Genomic DNA, 24,430 nt, shown 5'->3' on the forward strand with positions numbered 1-24,430 from the left:
AAAACATCTTATGGGTATGCTTAGTGGTTATGTTTGAAATGAATGTGTTTTTCATATTTTATACTGTTATTATATTTTTTTTATGCAAACATCACTTAGTTAGGTCCACAACCATAACAACTTGGCTGATTGAAGTTTATATTAGTGAAAAACCATTGCCATATCAATCAAAACCACCATGAAATATGGTTTGAGGGCGTTATGCACTGGTGGAGAAGTGCCTTTTAGTCCCGGTTCGCAACCCTCTATAGTCCCGGTTTTCAAACCGGGACTACCAATCCGGGACTAAAGATCGCTATCTTTAGTTCCGGTTCAAATACCCGGGACTAAAAATCGATCTTTAGTCCCGGTTAATAACAACAACCGGGACTAAAGAAAGGGGATCTTTAGTACCAACCGGGACTAAAGAGAGGGTTGCGGCAGTGAGATGGTCCCCTTTTTCTTTTTTATTTTCTCCTAAATCAAGTGGGATACATATCCCAAATCAAACCCCCAATCCACAAATCAAAGTAACATCCCAAATCTACATCACAAATCAAAGTTACTTATACACACAAATCAAATACATCACAAATCCTATAAAAATTACAAACAAATCAAATACATCACAGATCCACACAAATGTGCAATGAATCACAAAATTATCCATCCAAAAGTACATCTCAGTGAAATCACAAATAATTAAAAAAAAAACAATGCGGGCTGCCGCTGCCGCCGGGCGCGGCCCCACCGGCCGCCGCCGCCACCGGCCGCCACCTGCGGCCCCGCCGGCCGCCTGCCCGCCGCCGACGGGCGCGGCCCCACCGGCCGCCGCATGGCCGCCTGCCGTGCGGCCGCCTCGCTCCGCCACCGCCGCACGGCCGCCTCGCTCCGCCACCACCGCACGGCCTCCGCCGCCCGACCGGCTCCCGGACGGCCGCCGCTACCCGTCCGCCGCCGCCACCGGCCGCCTGCTCGCCGCCGACTGGCGCGGCCCCACCGGCCGCCTCGCTCCGCCACCGCCGCATGGCCGCCTCACTCCGCCACCACCGCATGGCCGCCGCCGCCGGACCGGCTCCCACACGGCCGCTGCCACCCGTCCGCCGCACGGCCGCCTGCTGTGCGGCCGGCTACCTCCGTCGCCGCCGCTCGGCCCGCAGCAGAGAGGGGAAGAATCGGAGGAGGTGGGGAGGGGAATCGGAGGAGAGGGGAAGGGGGAGGAAGGGGAGATGAAGGGAGGCTGGGATACCGAGGAAAAAATGGAAGAGGAGAGGGAGTCTTAATGAATGAGAGAAAAAAGGGGAGGGGTACCGAGGAGAGGGTAGCGGCAGACGCTCGGCAGCTCATTTTTGTCCCGGTTGGTATAAACAACCGGGACTAAAAATAGATCTTTAGTCCCGATTTTTATCGCAACCGGGACTATTGTGTAATTGGGTCGACCGACCAAAGATGGTTTCTCCACCAGTGATGCATCCTGTTTTAAAAGTTGAACGTGAAAAATGACCGGTTTTATAGTTTAGGGTGAAAAATGCACTGGGAGCAAAGTTCAAGTGCTAAAAATTAACTTCCTAATCTGCAAAAAAATAGAGCCTAGAATTTATCCGTTTGTTACAGATATATTGCGTCCATATATACAGATAAGATAAACAAATGCGTCTGAGTATAGCACAATCATGTAAGGCCTATAGGATTTGCCCAAATAATAATGGCGCCTATCTGTCAAGAACTCGATATTTACCTGACAAGTCAATATCACAAGGAAGTGGGAAATCCTAGAGTGCACCATGAATGAATTTGACCCATACACATATAAGCATTTGTTTTTAATTGTAAACATAACTGCTGGTCAACACATATAAAATTAAACTGATTTACCGGGGATCTTGATGATCTACTTTCGATTTTGTTGACATGGCAATGATTCTTGGATTTATCTATAACAGTGCAAAATGGAAAAAGAAATGTTCCTATAGGGACATAGATCTGGCACTGAGAAATTAGTTAAACATGATGAGCTATGAACAATGCATGCATGCATGCTCACATGTACAGTATAGTAGGCCAAGGGGAGGGGGGGGGGGGGCAGGAAGCGTCTCTTTGCCTGCCCAAGCCATAATGTTCTTTTGTCTACACCAAAAGGAGGAGAGCGAAGATAGAGGCAGGCAGCAGAGATCCGCCGCATCCATGCAAAATCAAATGAATCTAGTACATCTTTCAACCTATCTATATGAAATGCACACAGCCGCGCGCTCTACCTTTGAACTGGGGCATCTACATATATCCAGTGGATCACCTAGACGCGCTACAATAGTACCGAACATGTATATATATGTCTTATGCACGCATTATTAGTTCAAGGAGAAGGGATCATTCACATGTGGTTATTAATTCCCAACAGTTCCGTAATTGTACGTACGTAGTTGTCAGGATTTTAATTATTGCACGTATTATTAGTGGTATCGAAACCTTTAATTTATTGGTATTTAGAGGGCTAGCATATATATATAGTACTGTTGAAAAATAGTTAGTTGAAGTACTAGGTATTTGTTTCCAGGGAAAATGTATCACATATATAATTGTCCCGGATAAATCCAAACGTAGCGTGTTACTGTTGATGGGCAAGAGAGATCGGCAACTAGCTGGCCGGACCCCTACACTTTGCTTGCCGACATGCATGTACTACATGGAGGGGTTTTGCAATTTGCATTTCTTGACATTACAGCAATATATATTTATCCTGTGAGAGTGTATGCAATATTGATATTGCGCTTATTACTAGCATAACTACTATACTTTTCTGAAGTCATTTTAGTTTCTTCTTTTAAAAAAGTACTACTATATTTTTTTGAAGTCCTTTTCATGTTTTAAAAATACTGCTTAAGAGTGATTAGTTGAATCTTGGTTTTTCTAAATCTTTGCAATTGATGTGCATCGTGTCTAAATCTTTGCATGAGGAGGCATTTTGCTGCATACCGGCCACTATCCGCCAAGTTCGGCAGATCTCAACGTACCAAGTGCAGCAGAATACATATACTACCACATGCATCTAGCCAGGTACTCGCGATTCAATGCCCTAAATTAAGCTTTTCTCTATCAATTTTCTTTTGAAGCTTAATTTAGCACTGCATGTGTGTTACTATATTGATCGAGCCTTCCGTGTAGTTTGTGATTACGTTGGACGTGGGGACGTTATTAATTTGCTTGTTCCTGAATTTTAAGTCTCCCTTTTAAGTCCATGAATTTTTCTTGATTCTCTGGAGAAATGAACTACACCCTAAGTTCCAATTTAGAGGGTGTATATTTTTTTCGCCCCAAGAAACCGAAGCAACATGTAATCCAGTTGAATTTGGTTCAAACCAGTCCTGAGCACTTCTCTTTCCCTATCCCCTACTCAAAACCCTAGAAATAGGTGATGGCGTCCACGGTGGCAGTTACGTATTAATGCATGCGGGAGTTTGTTCTAATTGTTTCTCTTGTCATTTGGTTCTGAACTGATAAAATAATAGTTATAGTGTTCTCGACTAAATTATCATTTTTCAAAGTGTCTTAGAGCCATGGTATCTTTTTTGGGTTAATTAGATTCATGCCATTATAAATTTATATGTTTTGAAAAATACCATTACAATTTAGTTATTTGTAAACAAAACATTACAATTTGACTGATGTTCTAGATATGCCACTACTTACCTTTTGATGCATTTGTCATATTTTTTTGGACTGAATTACCCTTTCTTCCTTCTTCCCCTTCTTCCTCCTCTCCTCCTATTTCCAGTGAACTCCAGCCACCATAGCCACCTCTGTCCTAAGCCGGTCTCTTCCTCCCCTTGCCAGCCATCACATCAGCGGCGCAGTAACTTGAGCGCACAACTGTCGTTCCCAACTTGCTAGATTTGGTTCAAGGAGAACATCAGTCCTCATCATTGTGGCCACTATAGACAAGTGGAGGAGGAGGAGCATGCCACCCCAGCATCTCCCTGTCGCCGAGCACACGGCCCCAGCATGTCCCCGTCGCCCACCCCTCTCACCGTCTCCCCGCCACCCTTGTGCCTCCACACCGCCATAGGCCTCGTTGTCCTCTTCGCGCCGGAGAAAGGGAGGCAGATGTGGGCAGAGCGATGAGCAGTGTCGGAGGGAGGGACGCTCGCCGCCCCCGTATCTCCCCATCTTTGAGGTTCGAGCCCGCAGCCCTGCCTCCCCACTGTTGAGCTCGTCGCCCATGTGCCTTGACGTCCTCTTCACGTCAGAAAGGAGGTGGACGTGGACGGAGCGACGAGCAGCACTGGAGAGAGACGCCAAGCTCCTCTGTCGGCGAGAGGGACGCACGCTGCCTTGCATCTCCCCTTCACAGAGCCCGCCTCCCCTATGTCTCCCCACCACTGAGCCCACTGCCCCTATGCCTCCTCGTTACTGTCGGTTCCGTCGCCCTCTTCACGCCTGAGAGAGGGAGGCGAACGTGGGTGGAGCGACGAGTAGACTGAAGAGAGGGACGCCGAGCTCCGCCGCCAGCGAGATGAATGCCAAGCTTAGCCGGAGAGAGTAGGAAAGAACAACGAAGAAGAGGATGAAGGATAGGGGTAATTTGGTCCTAAAATATTAGAAAATACGATAAAGGGGTATGTAGTAGCATATCTCGAATTCATGTAGAATTGCAATGACATGATTCTAAATATATGAATAGTTATGGCATTTTATGATGCCATGAATCCAATCTAGGAGCAAAGACCACAACCTTTGAATATCCTTTAGCAAATTTTGCTTTTTGAAGGTAACTCTGTAAGAGCACCACCAAGAGGTCCACTAAATTTCATCCCAAAATTTTGTTTTGAAAAATCCTAAAGAGAATTTGATGTGTCAAAATAGTTCTTCCAAGAAATTGGTTAAAATTGATTTCCTAAAAGAAAAAAGTAGGTCCCATTAGAAACTACCCATGAAAATCTTGTCCTCCCGCAACATCACGATCGCCCACTGCTAGTGATTACACTCGTCGCGCGACTCGCGGTGGATTGGGAAGGAAACCGATTCCCTACAAGTGGGACGCGACTCCCGGTCGGGCGTCACGCATATGTGCAAACCACTTTAAACTATTTTTTCTTTTAAATTACTTATCCAAATCATGATCCGATTGCACCATTAAATTCGTTGCAATTAAATCTTCAAAACAAGACCACACATGGATATATTCCGACGAAATTTTTTTAGCTTATTATTGAATTATTTTTAAATGTTGCACGATGTTCCACAAAGTATATCAGAATTGTTTCACTAAGTATATAAAAAATGTTTCAATCATTTAAATCGGGTGTTGTTTCACCTTATATAAAAGCAATGTTTCAGCAAATAGTGAAAATTTCAGTTCACTGCAACATTAGATCTATACATAGTGAAACATTGTGAGTACACTAGGTGAAACATTTTTTGTGGAACAAAAAATGAAACGAATTCCCTTAATAGAGGGTTTCCAAAATATGTGGGTAATTTATTGCAAAAGAATGTCTCGTTCACTGCAATATTTTATCTATACATAGTGAAACATTGTGAGTACACTATGTGAAATATTTTTGGTGGAACAAAAAATGAAACGAATCCCCTTAATAGAGGGTTTCCAAAATATATGGGTGATTCGTTGAAAAAAATGTTTTAATTCACTGCAACGTTAAATCTATACATAGTGAAACATTGTGAGTACAATATGTGAAGCGTGTTTGGTAGGGACACGTGGCAGATGGAGGCATGACAAATGGTGGGGCCCAAGGGGGAACGCGCGTCGCCGGGGGAGGGGGGGGGGGGGGTTGTGCGCCCAATTTCGCTCCCCCGCGCTGGTCGCCCGAGCCCTGGCATTATCCGCAGTGAAGAACAGAAAAAAAAATCAAGATTTGGGAACTCGATTTACTAGGAGAACCGATAGGGAAACTGTTGGAACCAATTTTTTTTTTTGACAAAAATCACTAAAATCTAGGATTGGGAACGTTTACCGGGAAAGCCGACAGGGAAACTGTTGGAACCGATTTTTTTACAAAAATCCTAACATCTAGGATTGGGAACGATTTACAGATCCTGTTGTTGTGATTTTTGACCAAAAAAAATCCCTAAAATCCAGGATTAGGAACGATTTATAGATCCTACTGATGATGATCTAAAGATCATCACCAACATAATCTTTATATAATTCCCTGTCAAGTAATATGAGGTTTTTTGTTAAGATTTTGTTCCAATTCCCTAATCTCATACTCAAAATTCTCTATTCTATACTCCGGGATTGGCGTTTTCTTTTTCGCGGCACACGCGATCTCGCTGGAGGAGCTGCTGCAAAACAAATTTTTCTGGTGGAAATTTTATTGTGGCCCACCTTTTTAGTTTTTAGGAAACCAATTTTACCCAATCTCTTGGAGAGGAAAATTTTATCATCTGTTTAGGATTCCCATAATAAAAAAATTAGGAATAAAATTTTAGGATGTTGTTGGTGATGCTCTAATAAGAAGTGCATATTGGTAGGGATGTATAAGCTTGTATATTTATAATGTAAAGAATACATTTTTGGTTTGAAGCTCTTACCTTTGTTCTTCCATTTATGTAGAAATGGACCAATTAGTCATTAGTACTCCCAATTTTAAGCTAAAACTCGACCACAATGAATATCGGTCAATCAGGCCTCTGCCAGTGCCAAGGGAGAAAAACCACAGTATTAGCTTTCCCCTAATCTGAGGGCACAGTGCTCTCGAGCATGTCTGCCACGTAGGATACAGCACGTAACCATCACACGCATATATCCTTTAATTTTTTTTCTTGTTGCTCTTGCCTGAATTAATTAACGTGTGTGCTTGCACAGCAGCCGACGTGTTTTACTGTTCCCCTCGGATATGATCTACAGTTCATCCCTTTCCTGTGCTCCCCTCTCTCTCTCTAAAGAAACAACAATGCAGTCTCCTTCCCTCTATCTCTGAAAGGGATCACACACGAATGATCTATACGCGGCCTAGAGTCCTCTCTCTTGGCTCCTTTATAAAAGGGACATACCTCCTTCTAGCATCCTTAATCGTGCTGGACCTCGCAAAATTGCCCCTCCAACCGCATCAACACTCGTCGCGCGAAGCGTACCATCGTCTCTCTCATCTTCCTCGCGGTCTCATCCTGATCGATCTCTGCGAGTTTATCCAATATCTGTACTCGCAAACTAGCTAGAGAGATCTAGTTAGTAGCTAGGCAGTTGCTGCCTCTCATGTCTACCATCTACATGAGTCAGCTCTCAGCTGCTCTCCCTCTCATGGAGGGGGAGCACCACCATCACCACCAGGATCATCACCAAGGCCACTTCCAAGCCTTCTCCCTGCAGCCTAAGGATCCCCCAGTCTTATTCCCCTTTGTGATCAGTAGAAGAAGCAGCAGCAGCAGCCCTAGCGACAGCACCACTCTAAGCTATGGTTCAGACCATCACTTGACACAGCAGCAGCAGCATCAGCATCAAGCCATGCTTGAGCCCCAAAATGTAAGCTCTACCGTCTAATCTGTACCTATATGTAGCTATAGCTAGGGGTTCAAGTCTTAATCATGTGTTGATTTGTCAAATTGTTTGTTTGACATGTTAATTCTTCTGCTGTTAAATCATCAGATGATTGGAGGATCATCCGCTGGCATCTTTGCGACGCCGTTCCCGACCGTCAAGAGCATCCGCGACGACATGATCGAGCGGTCGCAGTTCGATCCATACGATACCGAGAAGCTGCAGGCGAGCTGCGGGTTAGCCAAGGTCGTCGCCGGCGGCAAGTGGAGCGCGGTGCCAGCGGCCAAGATGAAGATCACGAGGAAGATGGGTGAGCCGTCGTCCGGTGTCACTGGCGGGGCTGCGACGACGGTGGCGCCGAAGAAGCCGAGGAGGAGGCCGGCGCAGGCGTACGAGGATCACGGCCATGGCGGCGCCATGGGCCAAGCTTTTGGCGTGATTAGGGTGTGCTCCGACTGCAACACCACCAAGACTCCCTTGTGGAGGAGTGGCCCGTGCGGCCCCAAGGTACTTATATACCTCTTCGTCTCACTCATGGCCATGGCGCCATGGATGCTTTTGCTTGCGTATACTGCAGCTGTGTCTCATTTCATGGCTGTTCCATGGTGCAGTCGCTTTGCAACGCGTGCGGCATCAGGCAGAGGAAGGCGCGGCGGGCGATGATGGCCTCCGGACTACCAGCGTCCCCCAACGCCGCCGGCCCCAAGGCGGCCGCACATAGCGGCGCCGCTGCGGTGGCGGCTGCGCAGCCGAAGGTGAAGAAGGAGAAGAGAGCCGACGTCGACCGGTCGTCGCTGCCGTTCAAGAAACGGTGCAAGGTCGTCCAGGTCGAGGATCATCAAACGCTGCCCGCCGCCACAAACGCAGCCGCCGCAGCTGCCATGGAGGAGACGGCCGAGTCCGCCACCGTCGCCCCGCCCCCGGCGCCGACGACGAGGGGTGGTACTCTCGTCGACAGCATCGGGCTCAGCTGGAGCAAGACCCATGCCGCCGCCACCGCCTCCTGCAGCTTCCGGCCGTCACCGGTGGCTCCCGGCTTCGCGGCGGCGGTGCAGGACGAGATCACTGACGCCGCCATGCTGCTCATGACGCTGTCCTGCGGGCTTGTCCGGAGCTGAGAAAGAAAAGCTATACTTCATCTCTGCATGCATCCATCGATCGATCGATTGGCACCAAGCTAGAGAGACCAATCGATGGAGATGGAGAGAGGTGCAGGCTTTTTGCAGCTAGTGCGTTAGCCTGTTCTTGCTCGCTCGATCGATCGTACACTGCCCCCCAGTTGGAATGTCTCTTGGCGTCTTGTTTCCTGTTCGAGTCTTGTGATCTCTGTTACTTTGTGCACTGTACTAGAGAGTGAGAGAGAGAGTGAGGTAGAAACATCAAGAGGAGATTAGAGGAGAAAGAATAATTAAGAGAAAAGTGTGAGCTAGCTAGGTAAGATTTACTGTACTGTGAGTTCAATTTGGAGTAAGCTTTTTTGGGCTGCTTCACGGCTAATTATGCCACTGGCTGCTATATATGTATGTTTGTTCTTCGTTTAATTTGCCTTAATTTTTTTATTATTGTAAACTTGAAGGTCGAGCTCGATCATGTCGATCGATCGATCGAGACATGATTTTTTTACTGTTCACAGGTACGTACTTGTCGATTAATTTTCCGGCCTTTTGATGATTATGTCAGTTACGATGCGGGCGCTTTAATTTGTGTCTCAAGGGTGTGTCGTTTTCACTGATTAATTTTGAGGCCAACATTGTCTTAAACAGATGGCATCTGAGGAGGGGCCATCTTTGATCTCGAGTGTCAATCACAGGATAATCTTGTTTGTAAACATTTTTTTTCTGTTGGGGCGCCTGTACTTGTTGGAACAAAGGAAATGTAGTAGAGAACACGATAACGGAAATATCGAAAATGCAATAAATAATTTGAATGGCACACCAAAGGTAGACATGATGAATTACATAGGATTTCCTTTTGAAGAAATCTCGGAAGAGAAGAAATTTTGAATGAACTGTCAAGCAAAATTTTAAATTTAAACAAGAAATTCGAATTACAAGGATTTTCTTTTTCGCTTTTCCTATTCGTGCTAAAAATATCATATCCTATATATTGTTTCTATTATCTTCGTAGATGCACCATGGAATAGTCATTTATAGGGAATAAAAAACTTGAGGAATTTCGTGTCATTATTCATTTTTTTTGCGAGGTTCATGTCATTATTCATTAAAAACATGTACGATACAAACTTGAATCTTTTAATAAGTTTTTGGCCGAGATTGTGAATTTCACAATTTAACATATGCTTAACATATGCTTAGATCTGTATATCCACCAATTTAACATATGCTTGCTAGAATTCCCTATGACTAGCTTACGGCCACCAAGAAATGCCATCGGTAATAGTACTCCTAACAGTTAACCATTAGGCAACTTTTTCATCATCTCATGGCCGAGGCAGGAAAACGATTCCTTCTGGTTTAGAACTTCAACACATATATAAAATATATGGAGAGAAATGTGTTCTCAACACAAATATAAACTACTCTCTCCGTCCCATTTTAAGTGCAAGCATAAGTTTTCACGTCCAACTTTGATCGTCTGTCTTATTTAAATTTTTTTTTATAATTAATATTTTTATTATTATGAAAAAATAAAATACGAATAGTACTTTACTCGTTACTTGTGTTTTTAAATGTTTTCAAAAAAATTTTAAATAAGATGGATGGTCAAAGTTAGACACAAAAATCATGGCTACACTTAAAATGGGATGGAGGGAGTACTAGTTTGTTTCCTTTTGCATGGTTCGACATAGTTCATTCATTGGTCTGATTTGAAAGCCTACAAATACAGAAATACTTGAATTTCTTTTAGTTTGTAGTACAAGTTTAAAAGAGTTCTGAGCAAACTTAATTCTCTGTGGTGCATATGTTTTCAGGTCCTATCGGAAACACACGAGTTCAGAAAGGAATATAGTAGGAATTAGGTAACAAAGTTACTACTCCCTCCGTCCCATAATATAAGGGATTTTGAGTTTTTGCTTGCACTGTTTGACTACTCGTCTTATTCAATTTTTTTTTTTACAAATATAAAAAACGAAAAGCTGTGCTTAAAGCACATTGGATAATAAACTAAGTCATAAGAAAAATAAATAATAATTCTAAAATTTTTTGAATAAGACGATTAGTCAAACAGTACAAACAAAAACTTAAAATCCCTTATATTATGGGACGGAGGGAGGATTATATATTATAGGAAATCATTATCCAAAATATATTTATATATACATATATATATAGGAAATCCAAGCTATATAGCCACTGTCGGTGAAGTGGGCCCGGGGGTATGCGGAATGAGGGGAATTTACCTTCCCATCTTGCCGCGTGACCCTACAGCTTGGCCCTACCCCCGTACCCCGCGGATCGCAGGAGCGGCCAGGGGGCCTCGGGGTGCCACGTCATGCCCCTCGGGCCCTCACACCGTTTTGCCCCGAGGGCCTCACCCATCCGCCATCTGGCGGGGGGAGCAAGCGGGTGGCGGGGGGAGCAAGCGGGGAGGGGGCCCAAGCCGAACCTCCTTTAATGCACTGTCACGACCGGGATTGACCCAACGGGCGTTCCTTACGTGCGTGTATTATTCCTTGTCCCAGGAGACAAGGTACACCAAAAGTTGATACATTTCAGAGTTTATCAAGCGGAAGCGTAAATAGTTAATTTATTACATGGGCAGCGAAGGCCCAGCACACACAAAGACAAACGAGAAACAGCGGAAGACTAGGGCGACGACCACAGGCGCTTGACGGCAGGCACGAGCTAGACACCAAAGCCTTCATCTTCCAGGGACTCCTCTTCTGGGTTTGGAAAAATTGAGCAAGACTGAGTACAACCACCGTACTCAACAAGACATACCCACAAGTGCAGGATAAATGTAAAGGAGTAGAAGGGGGTTATGATATAAAGGGTTAGGGTTTGCAGTAAACAGCATTAAAAGACACTTAGTTGCTCAAAGCTATTTTGTAAACACGTTTCCAGAGCTATACAATATTATTAATCAAGGCCGTGAACCCACACGAGCTTGCCTTAACCCAAGGCCTCTGATGATTCAGACCGAACTGGCAACCCGACCCTGGGTCCCAGCTCGTCCCAAGCCAACCCAGGCCAACCATTCCACATTTTAGTTGTTAAGCAGGTTTTAAGAATTAAAACACTAACTTGGGTACATTGCTCGGCTTGCCCATAACCAAGGGCGCGGCTATTCGAATAGATTATACTCTGATCAGAGGTGTACATCTTTACCCACAAGACACATCTTCCTCACGTGTAACCACGTGCCACATACCACCACGTTATACGGACGGAAGACGTGACATAGTTTCCAACCCATCCTAGCCATAGACAAGAGTACCGACCCAACCCCACCTACGGCTGGAACCCCCGGGACAGGTAGGCAGGACTGAGCCCCTAGCTGCAGGACACCGGCCCTGTGCCATGACATCTCGACTACCGGGACGCAGCTCGTGTAGCCTTCATTTGTCCTAGAGATGTCCATCGACCCCCGACTTCGTCCATCTCCATCCGTGTACTTTTGTTTATAACCAGACTGAGCCACAAACTAAGCGTTACCCACTAGACATGTGGAAGTACGGTAGTGCTTTGCAACAGAGGCCCGAAGACCGGTCCTTATATGGCCGAGGTGCTACTATCAAAACCATGCACCCCGAGTCCAGCCTAAAACCATTTTGGGGATTTCGAATAGAGGGGGCGGTGTGAATCCAATTCCACAATAATCCAACCATTCCATAGTGTCCAGGTGATGAGAAAATCCCACAGTCTAGAGTTGTAAAACCACCTAATGTTGCCTAATTAACCAGCGAAGCATCTACCTAAAATCATACTAGTGGTATCATGAGTAGAGTGTCCACTAGTTGGGGTTTTGTTTATTCTAGGGTGAACAAGGAAATAATAACAATAACAATAATAAGGTCATAACAAAGGTAAATAGGCATGGCTAGATAAAACAGTGATAACGCGGGAATTTAAATAAAGCGATAATGCAATAATTTAAATCAAAATAATTTTATAAACTGGGATTCAATATGTTCAAGGATGATGTGACTTGCCTTGCTCGCTTTCCCAAACGTCGGCTTCAACTTCCACGAAGAGCGGATCGTCCGAAGCTGCAGCGTCTACACGACCAATGGAAAAGAAAAGGCTTTTACTCTAATAAACTCCATATAACAAGCTGAAACAAAGCACAAAAATAGGTTCTTGACTTCTTAAGGAAAAATTAGAGACTTGAACGGTCCAATTCTGAGTTCAAATGGCCAAGTTATGGCCATTTGAAGTTTATATGCTCTTTAAATGAATATTTGCGAATTTCTTCATTTAAATTTTTAATTTTAAAAAGGGTTTATTGCGTCAGCCGAGGGGAGGGGCATGCGGACCGGGTCCACGGGAGTGGGGCCCACGCGGCAGCCCCACGGTCCACGGTGGACCGGGTGCACCTGGCTCACACCGGCCGGCGCCGTGGGCCCCACGCGTCAGCCGCACCCGAGGGCGCGGGCGGCTGACGGCCGGGCCCCACGCGGCAGCCGCTAGGCGCGCCCGGAGGCGGCCACGTCGGTGCGGCCGGCGGGAGGCGGCGCGCCCGCGCCCCTATGGTCGCCGGCGGCGGCCATAGGCACAGCGGAGCGGCGGCCGAGAGAGGGGAGGGAAAGGGGGAAACGAAGCGGCGGTCCACGGCTCACCCCGGGTCGACGGCGACGACGGAAACGGCGACCGGGGCGGAGGAGGGCGGCGGCGTGGCTCGGGTGGACGGGGTCGACGGTGCTCCGGCGGTCGGCGACCGAAACGGAGAGGTGGACGAGGTCGGCGAGGATGCGGCGAAGCCGAAGGAGGCGGCGCCGAGGTGGGAGGTGGTCCGGGGTGACGACGCCGGCGGACCGGAGCTCGGCGGCGACGGCGGAGAGAGAGAGCGACGGCGCGAGCTCGATTCCGGCGGGGAGAGAGGGCGGTGAGTGGCGGAAACGGTGGTGGGGAGCTCGGGGAGGGTTTATATAGGGTTGGGAGTGAGAGAGGGCGGCCGGAGGAGGGGGAAATGGGCGCGGGAGACCCGGCCGCCATTAATGGCGTCGGCGAGGTTAGGGGAGAGGTTTCCAAACGAATCCGAGGGAGAGAGGGAGGGAAAAAAGGGGGGAAAGGGGAGGGGATCCCGGGGAATAATTCCCCCCTATTGATTGCATGCGGGGACGGCGGGAGGCAGCGGGATTCGCGGCGGCGGCGGCGCTAGGGCGCGGGCGAGGCGGCGGGAGCGGCGGGAGGAAGGGGATGACGGGTGGGCCCCACCCGTCAGCGAGGGTGGCGGGCGGGCCCGCCCGTCAGCGGCGCGCGCGCGGGGAGAGGCCGGATGGGCCGCGGGGGAGAGGAGAGAGGGGGAGGGAGATGGGCCGAGCCGGCCCAAGAGGGAGAGGGAGGGAAAGGGGACTTTTTAGAGTTTTTCTTTTTATAAAATCATTTTAACTTTGTTTATTTCTTAATAATTATTATTTGTGCTCTGAAAATTCCACTAAAATTTATTTACGCATTTTAGACTTTTAGGAAATATACAAAAATCCTCCAAGCCTTATTTGACTTTTAACTTTGCACATTTTAATTGTTGGAGGCTTTCACACGGATTTTAATTATTTTAGGCATAATTTAGAGGATGTATTTTAGGGTCGTTTTGGGACGTGACATGCACGCAGCGCCCCAACTGCCCCTGCCGTATTCAATGCAGTAGGGGCAGACGTGCGGCATGCCCAACTGGCGCGCGACAGTCAGGAATGACCGGTCTGTGACCGGCCTGTCACCGGTCATATCCGATTGGACAGACAGATGTGCCCCCACGTCGCATCTGCCTCCGGCGGAGTGGAGGTAGGTATGACCCGTCCCATCGAAAGGGTCATTCGAAGTCCTCCCCACGAGAGGGCGGCCACCACAATTCTTCATCCAGTAATGGGGGATTGACAGGGTTGTCCCCCGTGTCAGGCAAGGGACAGCGTTGGGCCCCACTCAAGGACAAACCGTGGCTTAGTTTCCAGGCGAAGGCACGGGTCGAGATCCGGTCAAGGTAGGGTGGGCCCCCACCCGAGAGAAGAGTAGATAGAGTTGGTGCATGTGGTATCCCCTTGAGGTATAAAAGGAGGACCTTGCCCACTGAGAAAAGGGACGACTCTGGGAAAACCTGAGCTCAAGGAGAAAGGAAGCAAGAGCATTCTCCGGGGCTTAAGGACCTTTGTAACTTTAGTCTAAATCCCATACACAGGAGTAGTGTATTATGCTTCATAGCGGCCTGAACCTGTATAATCTTGTTGTGTGCACACTAGCTGGTAGCCTAGGAGGCGGATACGTGATTTCCAGAGGCGGGCCTTTTCCCCCGGCCGAACTCACGAAATGGGGATCCCATGATCTCCCGCTAGAGAGGATCACTCCTCGACAGCTGGCGCGCCAGGTAGGGGGATTTCGCGCGCTTCGAAGGGAAGTCGTTTCCTTCCGCCCCAAGCCTTCCTTAAGCCCCGACGATCATGGTCGAGGTTTTAGAGGAATAGGTGGAGGTGCACACCCCCACTCCTTCCGGGAGTGAGGGTGCTAGCGGGAGTCGCGACCCGCGTCACCGCCGACGGGACTCTTGGACTCCGCCCCTCCGCGAACCCCCGCGGAGGGAGGATCCCGCCCGATCGGGTGGCTCGGCCCTCTCCCCGCCTCTGGACGGGAGGAGGCCACGGCACATCAGAGCGCGCCGCCGCCTGACCTATCGCGACGGCAGCTCGCCCCCGGGCGCGCTTCAGGCGGTGGGAGCCCTCCCGCGGCACCCTCCGGTGTACACGGAGCCGGAGGCCCCCGTCCAACGATGGTTGGACGACGTCGCCAACTTGGTCACCACTGCCCAGCGGCAGTTGGCCGCGAGTGGCTGTTCCACTGCCTCAAGTACGTCACGTACCTCCACCGCCCTCTCCTCGTCAGCAAGGAGGAGGGCCCGTCGGACAGCCATAGCCTCAAGGCGATCTACGGCCCCAACGTCGTCAGGGGTCTCGGAAAGTCGGAGGCGTCACGATGGCCTATACGGGGAGCAGGACGCTCGAGTCAACATTGAGCGTCGCCAAGACGAGCGCCGTGCTGCCCGCATGGGAGAAGGCGCCTCCTCGTCTGGAGTGCCACGTTCCTCCTCGAGCGGCGGCCCGCCTTTCACGTCCACCCCAGGGGGAACTGGTTGGAGGGCCTTCATGGCGAGTCTCCGGAACGTCCGGTGGCCCCCGAAATTTCGCCCCAACCTCACGGAGAAATATGATGGCAGCATCAATCCCTCCGAGTTCCTCCAGATCTATACCACGATCATCGTTGCGGCGGGAGGGGATGACCGGGTCATGGCGAATTATTTCCCCATGGCTCTTAAGGGTCAAGCACGCGGATGGCTTATGACCCAGCCCCCCGACTCCATCCACTCCTAGGAGGACCTGTGCCAACAGTTTATCACAAACTTCCAGGGCGCATACCCCCGTCCGGGGGAGGAGGCGGACCTACATGCTGTGCAGCGGAAGGACGACGAGTCCCTCCGCTCATACATACAACGCTTCTACCAGGTTCGCAACACTATTCCATGCATCCCGGCCCACGCGGTCGTTTATGCATTTCTGAACGGCGTGCGGCACAACCGCATGCTGGAGAAGATCGCCTCCAAGGAGCCTAAGACCACCACCGAGCTCTTCGAGCTAGCGGACAAGGTGGCTCGGAAGGAGGAGGCGTGGGCTTGGAACTCCCCCAGCACCGGTGCGGTGGCAGCGGCCGCCCCCGAGACTGCCCCCCGCTCCAAGCGGCGGGACAGAAGGGGCAAACGGAAGCCAGCCCGCTCTGATGACGAGAGCCACATCCTTGAGGCTGATGGGCTCTCGCGGGCCCCGCGCAAGGAAAGGGCCACCGACGGCAAGCCGAGCTCTACCGCCCCTTCCGGTGAGGGTCGGTCGGCGGACAAGTGGTGCTCAGTGCACAATACTTATCGGCACAGTCTTGCCGACTGCCGCTCGGTCAAGAACTTGGCCGAGCGGTTTCGGAAAGCCGATGAGGAGAAGTGGCAGAGTCGACGAGAGGGCAAAGCCCCTGCGACCCCCGCCAATGATCGGTGAGAGGAGTCTAAGAAGAAGGCCCCCGCCGACGATGGCGATGACAGCGAGGGTCTGGAGTTCCAGATACCTCAGGGAACTGTCGCCACTCTCGATGGGGGGGCTTGCGCTCACACATCCCGTCGTGGATTCAAGGCCATGAGGCGTGAGCTTCTGGCCGCCGTCCCGACTCATGAGGTGGCACGGAAGGCGCGTTGGTCGGAGGTGAAGCTCACCTTTGATCAGAGCGACCATCCGACAGTGCTCGCTCGGGGTGGGAAGTTGGCTCTTGTGGTCTCCTCGACCATCCACAACGTCAAGATAAAGCGAGTCCTGGTTGACCGGGGTGGGGGCAGCCTGAGCATCATCTCCCCGGCTGCCTTCGACGCGCTCAAGGCCCCGGGGATGAAGCTCCAGCCGTCTCTGCCAATCATCGGCGTGACCCCGGGACACACGTGGCTTCTCGGCCACGTTGAGCTCCCGGTAACCTTCGGCGACTCCACCAACTTCCGCACCGAGCGGATCGACTTCGACATGGCAGACCTCAATCTGCCCTACAACGTGGTCCTGGGCAGGCCTGCGTTGGTGAAGTTCATGGCCGCCATCCACTACGCCTACCTCCAGATGAAGATGCCGGGCCCTAGTGGTCTCATCACAGTCTTTGGCGATGTCAAGGTCGCCCTCGCCTGCGCAGAGCAGCGCGCCAACAACCTGGCAGTGGCCACGGAGCCGCAGGCCCCGGAGGCCTCCGCGTCCCGTGCCTCCAAGAAGCGCCTCACCTCGGTTGACGAGGTGCCCGTCAAGGAAATCCCCCTTGGCGGTGATCTGTCCAAGACCGCCAAAATTGGCGGGACCTTGGACGCCGCATAGGAAAGCATGCTCGTCTCCTTCCTGCGGGCAAACTCCGACGTCTTCGCATGGAAGCCGTCGGACATGCCCGGGGTCCCCAGGGAGGTGATCGAGCACCGCCTTGCCGTGCGGCCGGACGCGCGGCCCGTTCGGCAGAAAGTGCGGCGTCAAGCCCCAGAGCGGCAAGCCTTCATTCGAGAGGAGGTGACGCGGCTCCTGGAGGCTGGCTTCATCCGCGAGGTGATCCATCCGGAGTGGTTGGCAAACCCGGTGGTCGTCCCGAAGGCCAACGGCAAACTCCGGATGTGCATCGACTACACGGACCTCAATAAGGCATGCCCTAAAGATCCTTTCCCTTTACCACGCATAGATCAGATAGTCGACTCCACTGCGGGGTGCGACCTTTTGTGTTTTCTACATGCCTACTCTGGTATCACCAGATCCGCATGGCTAGGGAAGATGAGGAAAAAACTGCTTTCATCACTCTTGTGGGCACCTTTTGTTATACAACTATGCCTTCTGGTTTAAAGAATACATGCCCTACTTTTCAGCGTATGACTCGTATTACTTTGAGTAATCAGATAGGGCGCAATATAGAGGCATATGTTGATGACCTGGTGGTAAAGACGCGCCACCAGGATACGTTGTTGCAAGATTTGGCCGAGACTTTTGATAGCCTTAGGTCCACGCGCATGAAACTGAACCCTGACAAGTGTGTGTTCGGTGTGCTGGCGGGCAAACTCCTTGGTTTTCTAGTCTCCTCCCGAGGCATAGAAGCTAATCTCGAGAAAATACGCGCGATAGAGAGGATGCGCCTCCCAGCAAACTCAGGGATGTGCAGTGCGTCACTGGATGCATGGCCGCCCTAAGTCGATTCATATCGAGGCTGGGAGAGAGGGCGCTGCCCCTATTCAAACTCCTCAAGCGCCCCGGGCCGTTTGTATGGACGGAGGAAGCAGAGCAAGCTCTCAATCAGCTGAAAGCTTACCTCACCTCCCCCCATCCTAGTGGCCCCAGGACCAGAGGAGCCGTTGCTGCTCTACTTGGCTGCGACCCCCCACGCGGTGAGTGCCGCCCTAGTAGTCGAACACGACGAGAGTAAACCAAGGGCCCCCTCAACTGGTGATGGCCCCTCGTCCCCCCGAAGCCCGATGCCTAAAGCCCCCAACCCCTCGGAGGGCCCCGAGGCCCCCTTGGAAATAGGAGAGGCTCTGGCAGGCGCCCCCGAGGCCTATAATCACGACATGGTCCTGGATTCCCCTGGGGCCCCTGAGCTCGAGTGCCCCGGGCCAGTTGCCCCTGACATCAAGGATCGGCCCCACCGAAAGGTGTAGCGGCCCGTCTACTTTGTCAGTGAGGCACTCCGAGACGCGAAAACCCGATACCCACAGGCACAGAAGATGCTTTACGCGGTCTTAATGGCCTCAAGGAAATTGCGCCATTACTTCCAAGCGCATCGGGTTTCCGTCGTAACGTCTTACCCTCTTGGCCAAATCTTGCACAACCGAGAAGGCACCGGTCGGTTAGTGAAGTGGGCCATGGAGCTTGCTGAATTCGACCTGCACTTCGAACCACGGCACGCGATCAAAAGCCAGGTTCTGGCTGACTTCATCGCAGAATGGATGCCGGTGGATGACCCTCTTCCATCCGATCTCCCCTCCCTCCCCGGAGACGGTGGAGACCTGAGCGCCGACATTCGCGCCGGGCACTGGGTTATGCACTTCGACGGCTCCCTCAACCTTCATGGTGCGGGGGCCGGAGTCATGCTAACTTCACCAACCGGGGATTCCCTCAAGTACGTCGTTCAGCTTGATTTCCGAGCCACGAACAATATGGCGGAATATGAAGGACTCCTCGCAGGGTTGAGGGCAGCGGCCGGAATGGGCATCTGCCGCCTCCTAGCCTTAGGCGATTCCCAGTTGGTCGTGAATCAGGTATCCAAGGAGTACCAGTGCACCGACCCGCAAATGGAGGCATACGTACGTGAAGTGCGGCGTATGGAGCGCCACTTCGACGGACTCGAGCTCCGGCACGTGCCCCGACGCGACAACGCAATCGCTGATGAGTTGTCGTGTATCGCGTCGGCGCAAGCCCCACTCCCTCCGGGGACCATCGAGGAAAGGCTCGTGCAGCCGTCGGCACAATTGGGCCCCCTGAAGGACCCCGGCGCCACGACCTCCGCCCCGAGCCCCGATAACCCTCGGGCCTTGGGGCCCGAGGGGGTTGACCCCGACCCCCCTCGTCACGTCGCCTGGATGACTGACATCCGGGCGTATCTCGATAATAATACTCTTCCTAAGGATCGCGCAGAAGCTGAGAAGCTTGCGCGTATCTCTAAGCGGTACGTGCTCGTAGAAGGGACCCTCTACCGACGGGCCGCCAACGGGATGCTCTTGAAGTGTATCTCTCGGGAACAGGGCGTCGAGCTCATTGCCGACACTCATGAGGGTGAGTGTGGGGCACATCCAGCCTCACGCACCTTGGTCGGTAAAACCTTCCGACAAGGTTTTTACTGGCCGACCGCGTTGCAAGACGCACAGGAATGGGTCCGGCGATGCAAGGCGAGCCAGTTCTACGCCAAGCAAATCCACCAGCCGGCCCAAGCCTTACACGTCATCCCGCTCTTTTGGCCTTTCGCAGTCTGGGGGCTAGACATCCTTGGGCCGTTCAAAGCGGCTCGAGGCGGGTATCAGCACCTGTATATCGCCATCGACAAGTTCACCAAGTGGCCCGAGGCTTACCCGGTCGTCAAAATCGACATGCATTCCGCCCTCAAGTTCATCAGGGGCATCATGTCCCGGTTCGGAGTGCCCAACCGTATCATTACGGATAATGGCACCCAGTTCACCAGTGAGCTGTTCGGCGACTATTGCGACGACATGGGTATCAAGCTATGCTTCGCCTCGCCTGCCCACCCCAAGAGTAACGGCCAAGTCGAGCGAGCCAACGTAGAAATCCTCAAGTGCCTGAAGACTAAGACGTACAAAGTCCTGAAGAACCACGGGGATTCGTGGCTTGAAGAGTTGCCCGCCGTGCTCTGGGCAAACTGGACCACTCCAAGTCGCGCCACAGGAGAAACCCCCTTTTTCCTGGTGTATGGCGCTGAGGCGGTCCAACAATCGGAGCTTTCCCTGGGTTCCCCTCGTGTCACGCTGTACAATGAGGTCACTCAGGATGTTCTCCGCCGCGACGATCTTGACTACTTGGAAGAGCGGAGGAGGCGCGCGGCCCTGCGGGCGGCGTGTTATCAACAAAGCCTGCGGCGCTATCATCAGCGCCACATCCGGGCCCGTTCACTACAAGTTGGCGACCTCGTCCTACGCCGCGTGCAGTCGCGCTTGGGGCTGAGCAAGCTCTCACCAATGTGGGAAGGGCCATACAAAGTGATCGGGGTTCCCCGGCCAAGCTCTGTTCGGTTAACCTCGGAGGACGGCAGGGAGTTGCCTAATCTCTGGAATATCGAACACCTCCGCCGCTTCTATCCATAGTGTTGCAATTCTTTCTTACTTTCCAGGAACTCGGGCCAACCCCCGCACAGCCCTTCGGCTTGTGCCGGCTTGGCCGGGGGCTACCACTGTGCATTACTTTGTATCTTTTTCCCTTTCCAAGCAATAAATTTGGTGGACGCCGTTACGCACCTTTTTCTGCTCTTTCCTCTGGCTCGTCCTGGTTCAAAGGATGATTCGCGCTTACTCCGAACCCTAAGTGGCGTTGGGCGACCTAAAAACTACTGAAAGGGAGCCTGAACGCGGGCAGCGCCCTGGGCTGCGGCAAACCCCGGGGGCTCGGAAGGGCCTACACACGGCCGTCCCCAACCCCCGGTCGTCGTAGCCTCGGTCTGGCCAGACCCGCTAGGCGGCTCCCTCGGGGCGGTGGTCTTGCCCCTCACCATTTAGGTCCCACAGGCCGAGCGCGGATTTACCTTTTCACAAGAACGAGCCCGAGGGGGGGTGGGGTAAAAACGACAATTTGGTCATAGGGAAGTTAATTGAATATTTTTTGCTCTTGTTTTTCTTCTTTCCTTGCCGCAGGCATTTAATGGAGAAAGCAAAAGGGTAGAAAGTTCGAAGGGGAAGCTTTATTTACAGACAAGATGGCACGATGGCCTAAAGATAAGAGGTGTCCGATGCAGGCACATAACAAAAGGAAATTAAAAGCGGGGATAATCACGGAGTGCCCGAGCCCCCGAGGCCGGTGTCGTTGACCACGTCGTCCCAATCCTCGCCGCCGACGTCGTCACCACCGTCTCCGCTCCCGCTCTCCTCATCTTCGCTCCCGCTCTCCTCGTCCGAGGCAAGCCCGGAGGTGAACCGAGGGGCCGACCCCTTGAAATTAGAGACGATCACGTCGGCCGCCTCCCGGACTTGCTCCCGAGCCCTTGCCTCGGTTCCCGAGGGGAATTCCTCGAGTGCGCGCCATGGGACGAAGTCGGGGTCGCGAGCTTGGTAGCTTGCGAGGACCAATTCCACCGCAGCCCGCGCCAAGGAAGCCGACGACGATTTGACGGTCTCGCCGACCTCCTCCTCCAGCCTCTCCAGGTCAGCCGCCAGCCCATCCAGCCGGAACACGAGTGCCGGCTGTGTGGGCAGGAGCTTCCTGTCCTGGCGTACGGAGATGCCCACTCGGCGTCCCGCGCGTTCCAGCCGATCGACGGCATCGGAGAGTTGCCCGGGCCCGATCTCGTTGGTAAGGCGGAGGGCCGCAATCTCCCCAGCTTGATCTTGCACCAGGCGCCCTAGGTCGGCAAGAGCGCTCTGAGCCGCGGTAAGCTGGCTCGCCATCTGGAGAGCGCTTGTGCCGAGCGCGCAGTGATGGCGGCAAGGGCTTCTGAGCTGGAGGCACGGGAGAAGGATCTAGCGGCGGTCGCTGCAGAGGGAAAGGATCCCGTCTGGAATTAGTGTTTGCTCGGTGGTGTCCAGACCCAGCATCCGTCGAATCACCGTCTTCGCGTCCTCCTCGCCCTAGTCCCAGCGCTCGCCCACATGGGTGCGCATGGGATCATTGGGTCCAGTGTACTCCCACGCCTCGCGGGACCGCTCTTGGAGAGGTGCGATGCGGCGGCGGAAGTAATCACCAAAGACCATCGCCCCCGTGAGGCCCTGGTTTCGCAGGCCCCTAAGGCGGTCCCGCGCTACGTCGTACTCCTCGCCCAGTTCCGAAACCGCCAACCATGCGGCGGATCGTTCGGGAGGGCCGGCGGGGAGTCGAAGTCGCGGGTGGTCCGGCAGCGCGGTGTAGAACCAATCCTCCCACTTATTGCGGAGATGACTCTCGATGTATTGCCCCGCCGTGCCAGGCCGGGACTGGAAGTAGCATCCCCCCACCACCGCGCCTTGCAGCAGCTGCGGGACGAAGAAGAACTGGAACAACCGCATCGTCGGCCGCACCCCGACGAACATCTCGCACAGATGCGCGAAGATGGCCAGCGTCATCACGGCGTTGGGTGCGAGATGCAAAGCATGGATCTCGTAGAAATCCAAAACCTCGTGGAAGAACCTGGAGAATGGCGGGACCAACCCCGCCATGGCGAAGGACAGGAGGTGCACGGATCGCTCCGGGTACTGCGGTCACGGCCGCGACTCCCCCGCCCTCACGGCGGCGCCCTCTGGCATGATCTTGCGGGGGAGACTAAGGTGCCGATCCGCCGTGATGCACGATGCCGGAAGCACAGCGTCGCCAGCATCTTGGGCCATGATGACCGGCGGTGAAACGACGAGGGGCTTGGTGTGCGGATTAGCGTGGAGTGGCGAGAGTGTAAGGGCTTAGGGAGCAAGTGTGCGGGTGAGCATTCGGCGAAAGGAAGGAGGCGAAGTCCCCGCCTCTGTATCCTTTTATCCCTGCCTCGCCCGCGTTCGCCTCCTCGTTTCGCGCCCTCACGGTTGCCTCCATGATTCTTGCGCCTGCAGTTGCCTCATCGTTTCCCGCGACCACTCGTCACGTCGCTCACTAAATCCGCGTCCCGCGTTTAGTGCGCCTGTCAGCGGCACACTCGGCATAGGGTGTGCGACGTTCACGGGCGCAGACTAGGCGGGCTGCCATCAGTACCGCCGCATGCGTGGCGGATGAGGAAATCGGGGTGTGGTCCAACCGACCCCCCGATTTTCGTGCCTAAAGCGCCCCCATCATCAGCGTGATTAGTGGCGGTCAGATCGCCGTTATTATCAGCACGCCAACCTGGCCGCTCGGCAGCAATCGTTTAGGTTCTCCGCCAGGCCCACAACCCTAGCTTGGGAAGTCATGAGGCGCCACGTCAGACCAACCTCAGGAGGCCAACGTCCGACGCGGTGCCGGGGGCTACTGTCGGTGATGTGGGCCCAGGGGTATACGGAATGAGGGGAATTTACCTTCCCATCCTGCTGCGTGACCCTACAGCCTGGCCCTACCCCCGTACCCCGCGGATCACAGGATCGGCCAGGGGGCCTCGGGGTGCCACGTCATGCCCCTCGGGCCCTCGCACCGTTTTGCCCCGAGGCCTCGGGGTGCCACGTCATGCCCCTCGGGTCCTCGCACCATTTTGCCCCGAGGACCTCGCCCATCCGCCATCTGGCGGGGGGAGCAAGCGGGGAGGGGGCCCAAGCCGAACCTCCTTTAATGCACGCAGCACCCCAACTGCCCCCTGCCGCATTCAATGCGGTAGGAGCAGACGTGCAGCATGCCCGACTGGCGCGCGACGGTCAGGAATGACCGGTCTGTGACCGGCCTGTCACCGGTCACATCCGACTGGACGGACAGCTGTGACCCCACGTCGCATCTGCCTCCGGCGGAGTGGAGGTAGGTATGACTCGTCCCATCGGAAGGGTCATTCGAAGTCCTCCCCACGAGAGGGCGGCCGCCACAATTCTTCATCCATTAATGGGGGATTGACAGGGTTGTCCCCCGTGTCAGGCAAGGGACGGCGCTGGGCCCCACTCAAGGATAAACCGTGGCTTAGCTTCCAGGCGAAGGCACGGGTCGAGATCCGGTCAAGGTAGGGTGGG

The 24,430-nt window shown here is 52.8% G+C and overlaps 2 protein-coding genes across 2 annotated transcripts; both read left to right on the forward strand.

Annotated features, from left to right (window-relative positions):
• The first annotated feature begins 4,689 nt into the window (after positions 1–4,689).
• LOC4341355 (protein CYTOKININ-RESPONSIVE GATA TRANSCRIPTION FACTOR 1-like) lies at positions 4,690–9,018 on the forward strand. Its single transcript, XM_015785842.3, has 3 exons — positions 4,690–7,462; positions 7,586–7,984; positions 8,089–9,018. The coding sequence occupies exons 1-3, from the start codon at positions 7,196–7,198 to the stop codon at positions 8,593–8,595; spliced, it is 1,173 nt and encodes a 390-aa protein (XP_015641328.1). The 5' UTR covers positions 4,690–7,195; the 3' UTR covers positions 8,596–9,018.
• Positions 9,019–15,358: 6,340 nt separating this feature from the next.
• Positions 15,359–16,628, forward strand: LOC136357029 (uncharacterized). The gene is made up of 2 exons (XM_066311753.1): positions 15,359–15,529; positions 15,957–16,628. Exons 1-2 carry the CDS (start codon positions 15,359–15,361, stop codon positions 16,626–16,628), a joined length of 843 nt encoding a protein of 280 aa, XP_066167850.1.
• The last annotated feature ends 7,802 nt before the right edge of the window (positions 16,629–24,430 follow it).

The sequence above is a fragment of the Oryza sativa genome, chromosome 6 (assembly GCF_034140825.1).
Source record: "Oryza sativa Japonica Group chromosome 6, ASM3414082v1".
In the NCBI taxonomy this organism is placed as follows: Eukaryota; Viridiplantae; Streptophyta; class Magnoliopsida; order Poales; family Poaceae; genus Oryza; species Oryza sativa.

Excerpts from the sequence above, each read along its gene's own strand:
- LOC4341355 (XM_015785842.3), top strand. The coding sequence starts at position 7,196 with ATGTCTACCATCTACATGAGTCAGCTCTCAGCTGCTCTCCCTCTCATG. Across the intron at positions 7,463-7,585 it reads CCATGCTTGAGCCCCAAAAT|ATGATTGGAGGATCATCCGC; the intron begins GTAAGCTCTACC and ends TTAAATCATCAG. Across the intron at positions 7,985-8,088 it reads GTGGCCCGTGCGGCCCCAAG|TCGCTTTGCAACGCGTGCGG; the intron begins GTACTTATATAC and ends TCCATGGTGCAG.
- LOC136357029 (XM_066311753.1), top strand. The coding sequence starts at position 15,359 with ATGGTTGGACGACGTCGCCAACTTGGTCACCACTGCCCAGCGGCAGTT. Across the intron at positions 15,530-15,956 it reads CGATCTACGGCCCCAACGTC|GAGGACCTGTGCCAACAGTT; the intron begins GTCAGGGGTCTC and ends ATCCACTCCTAG.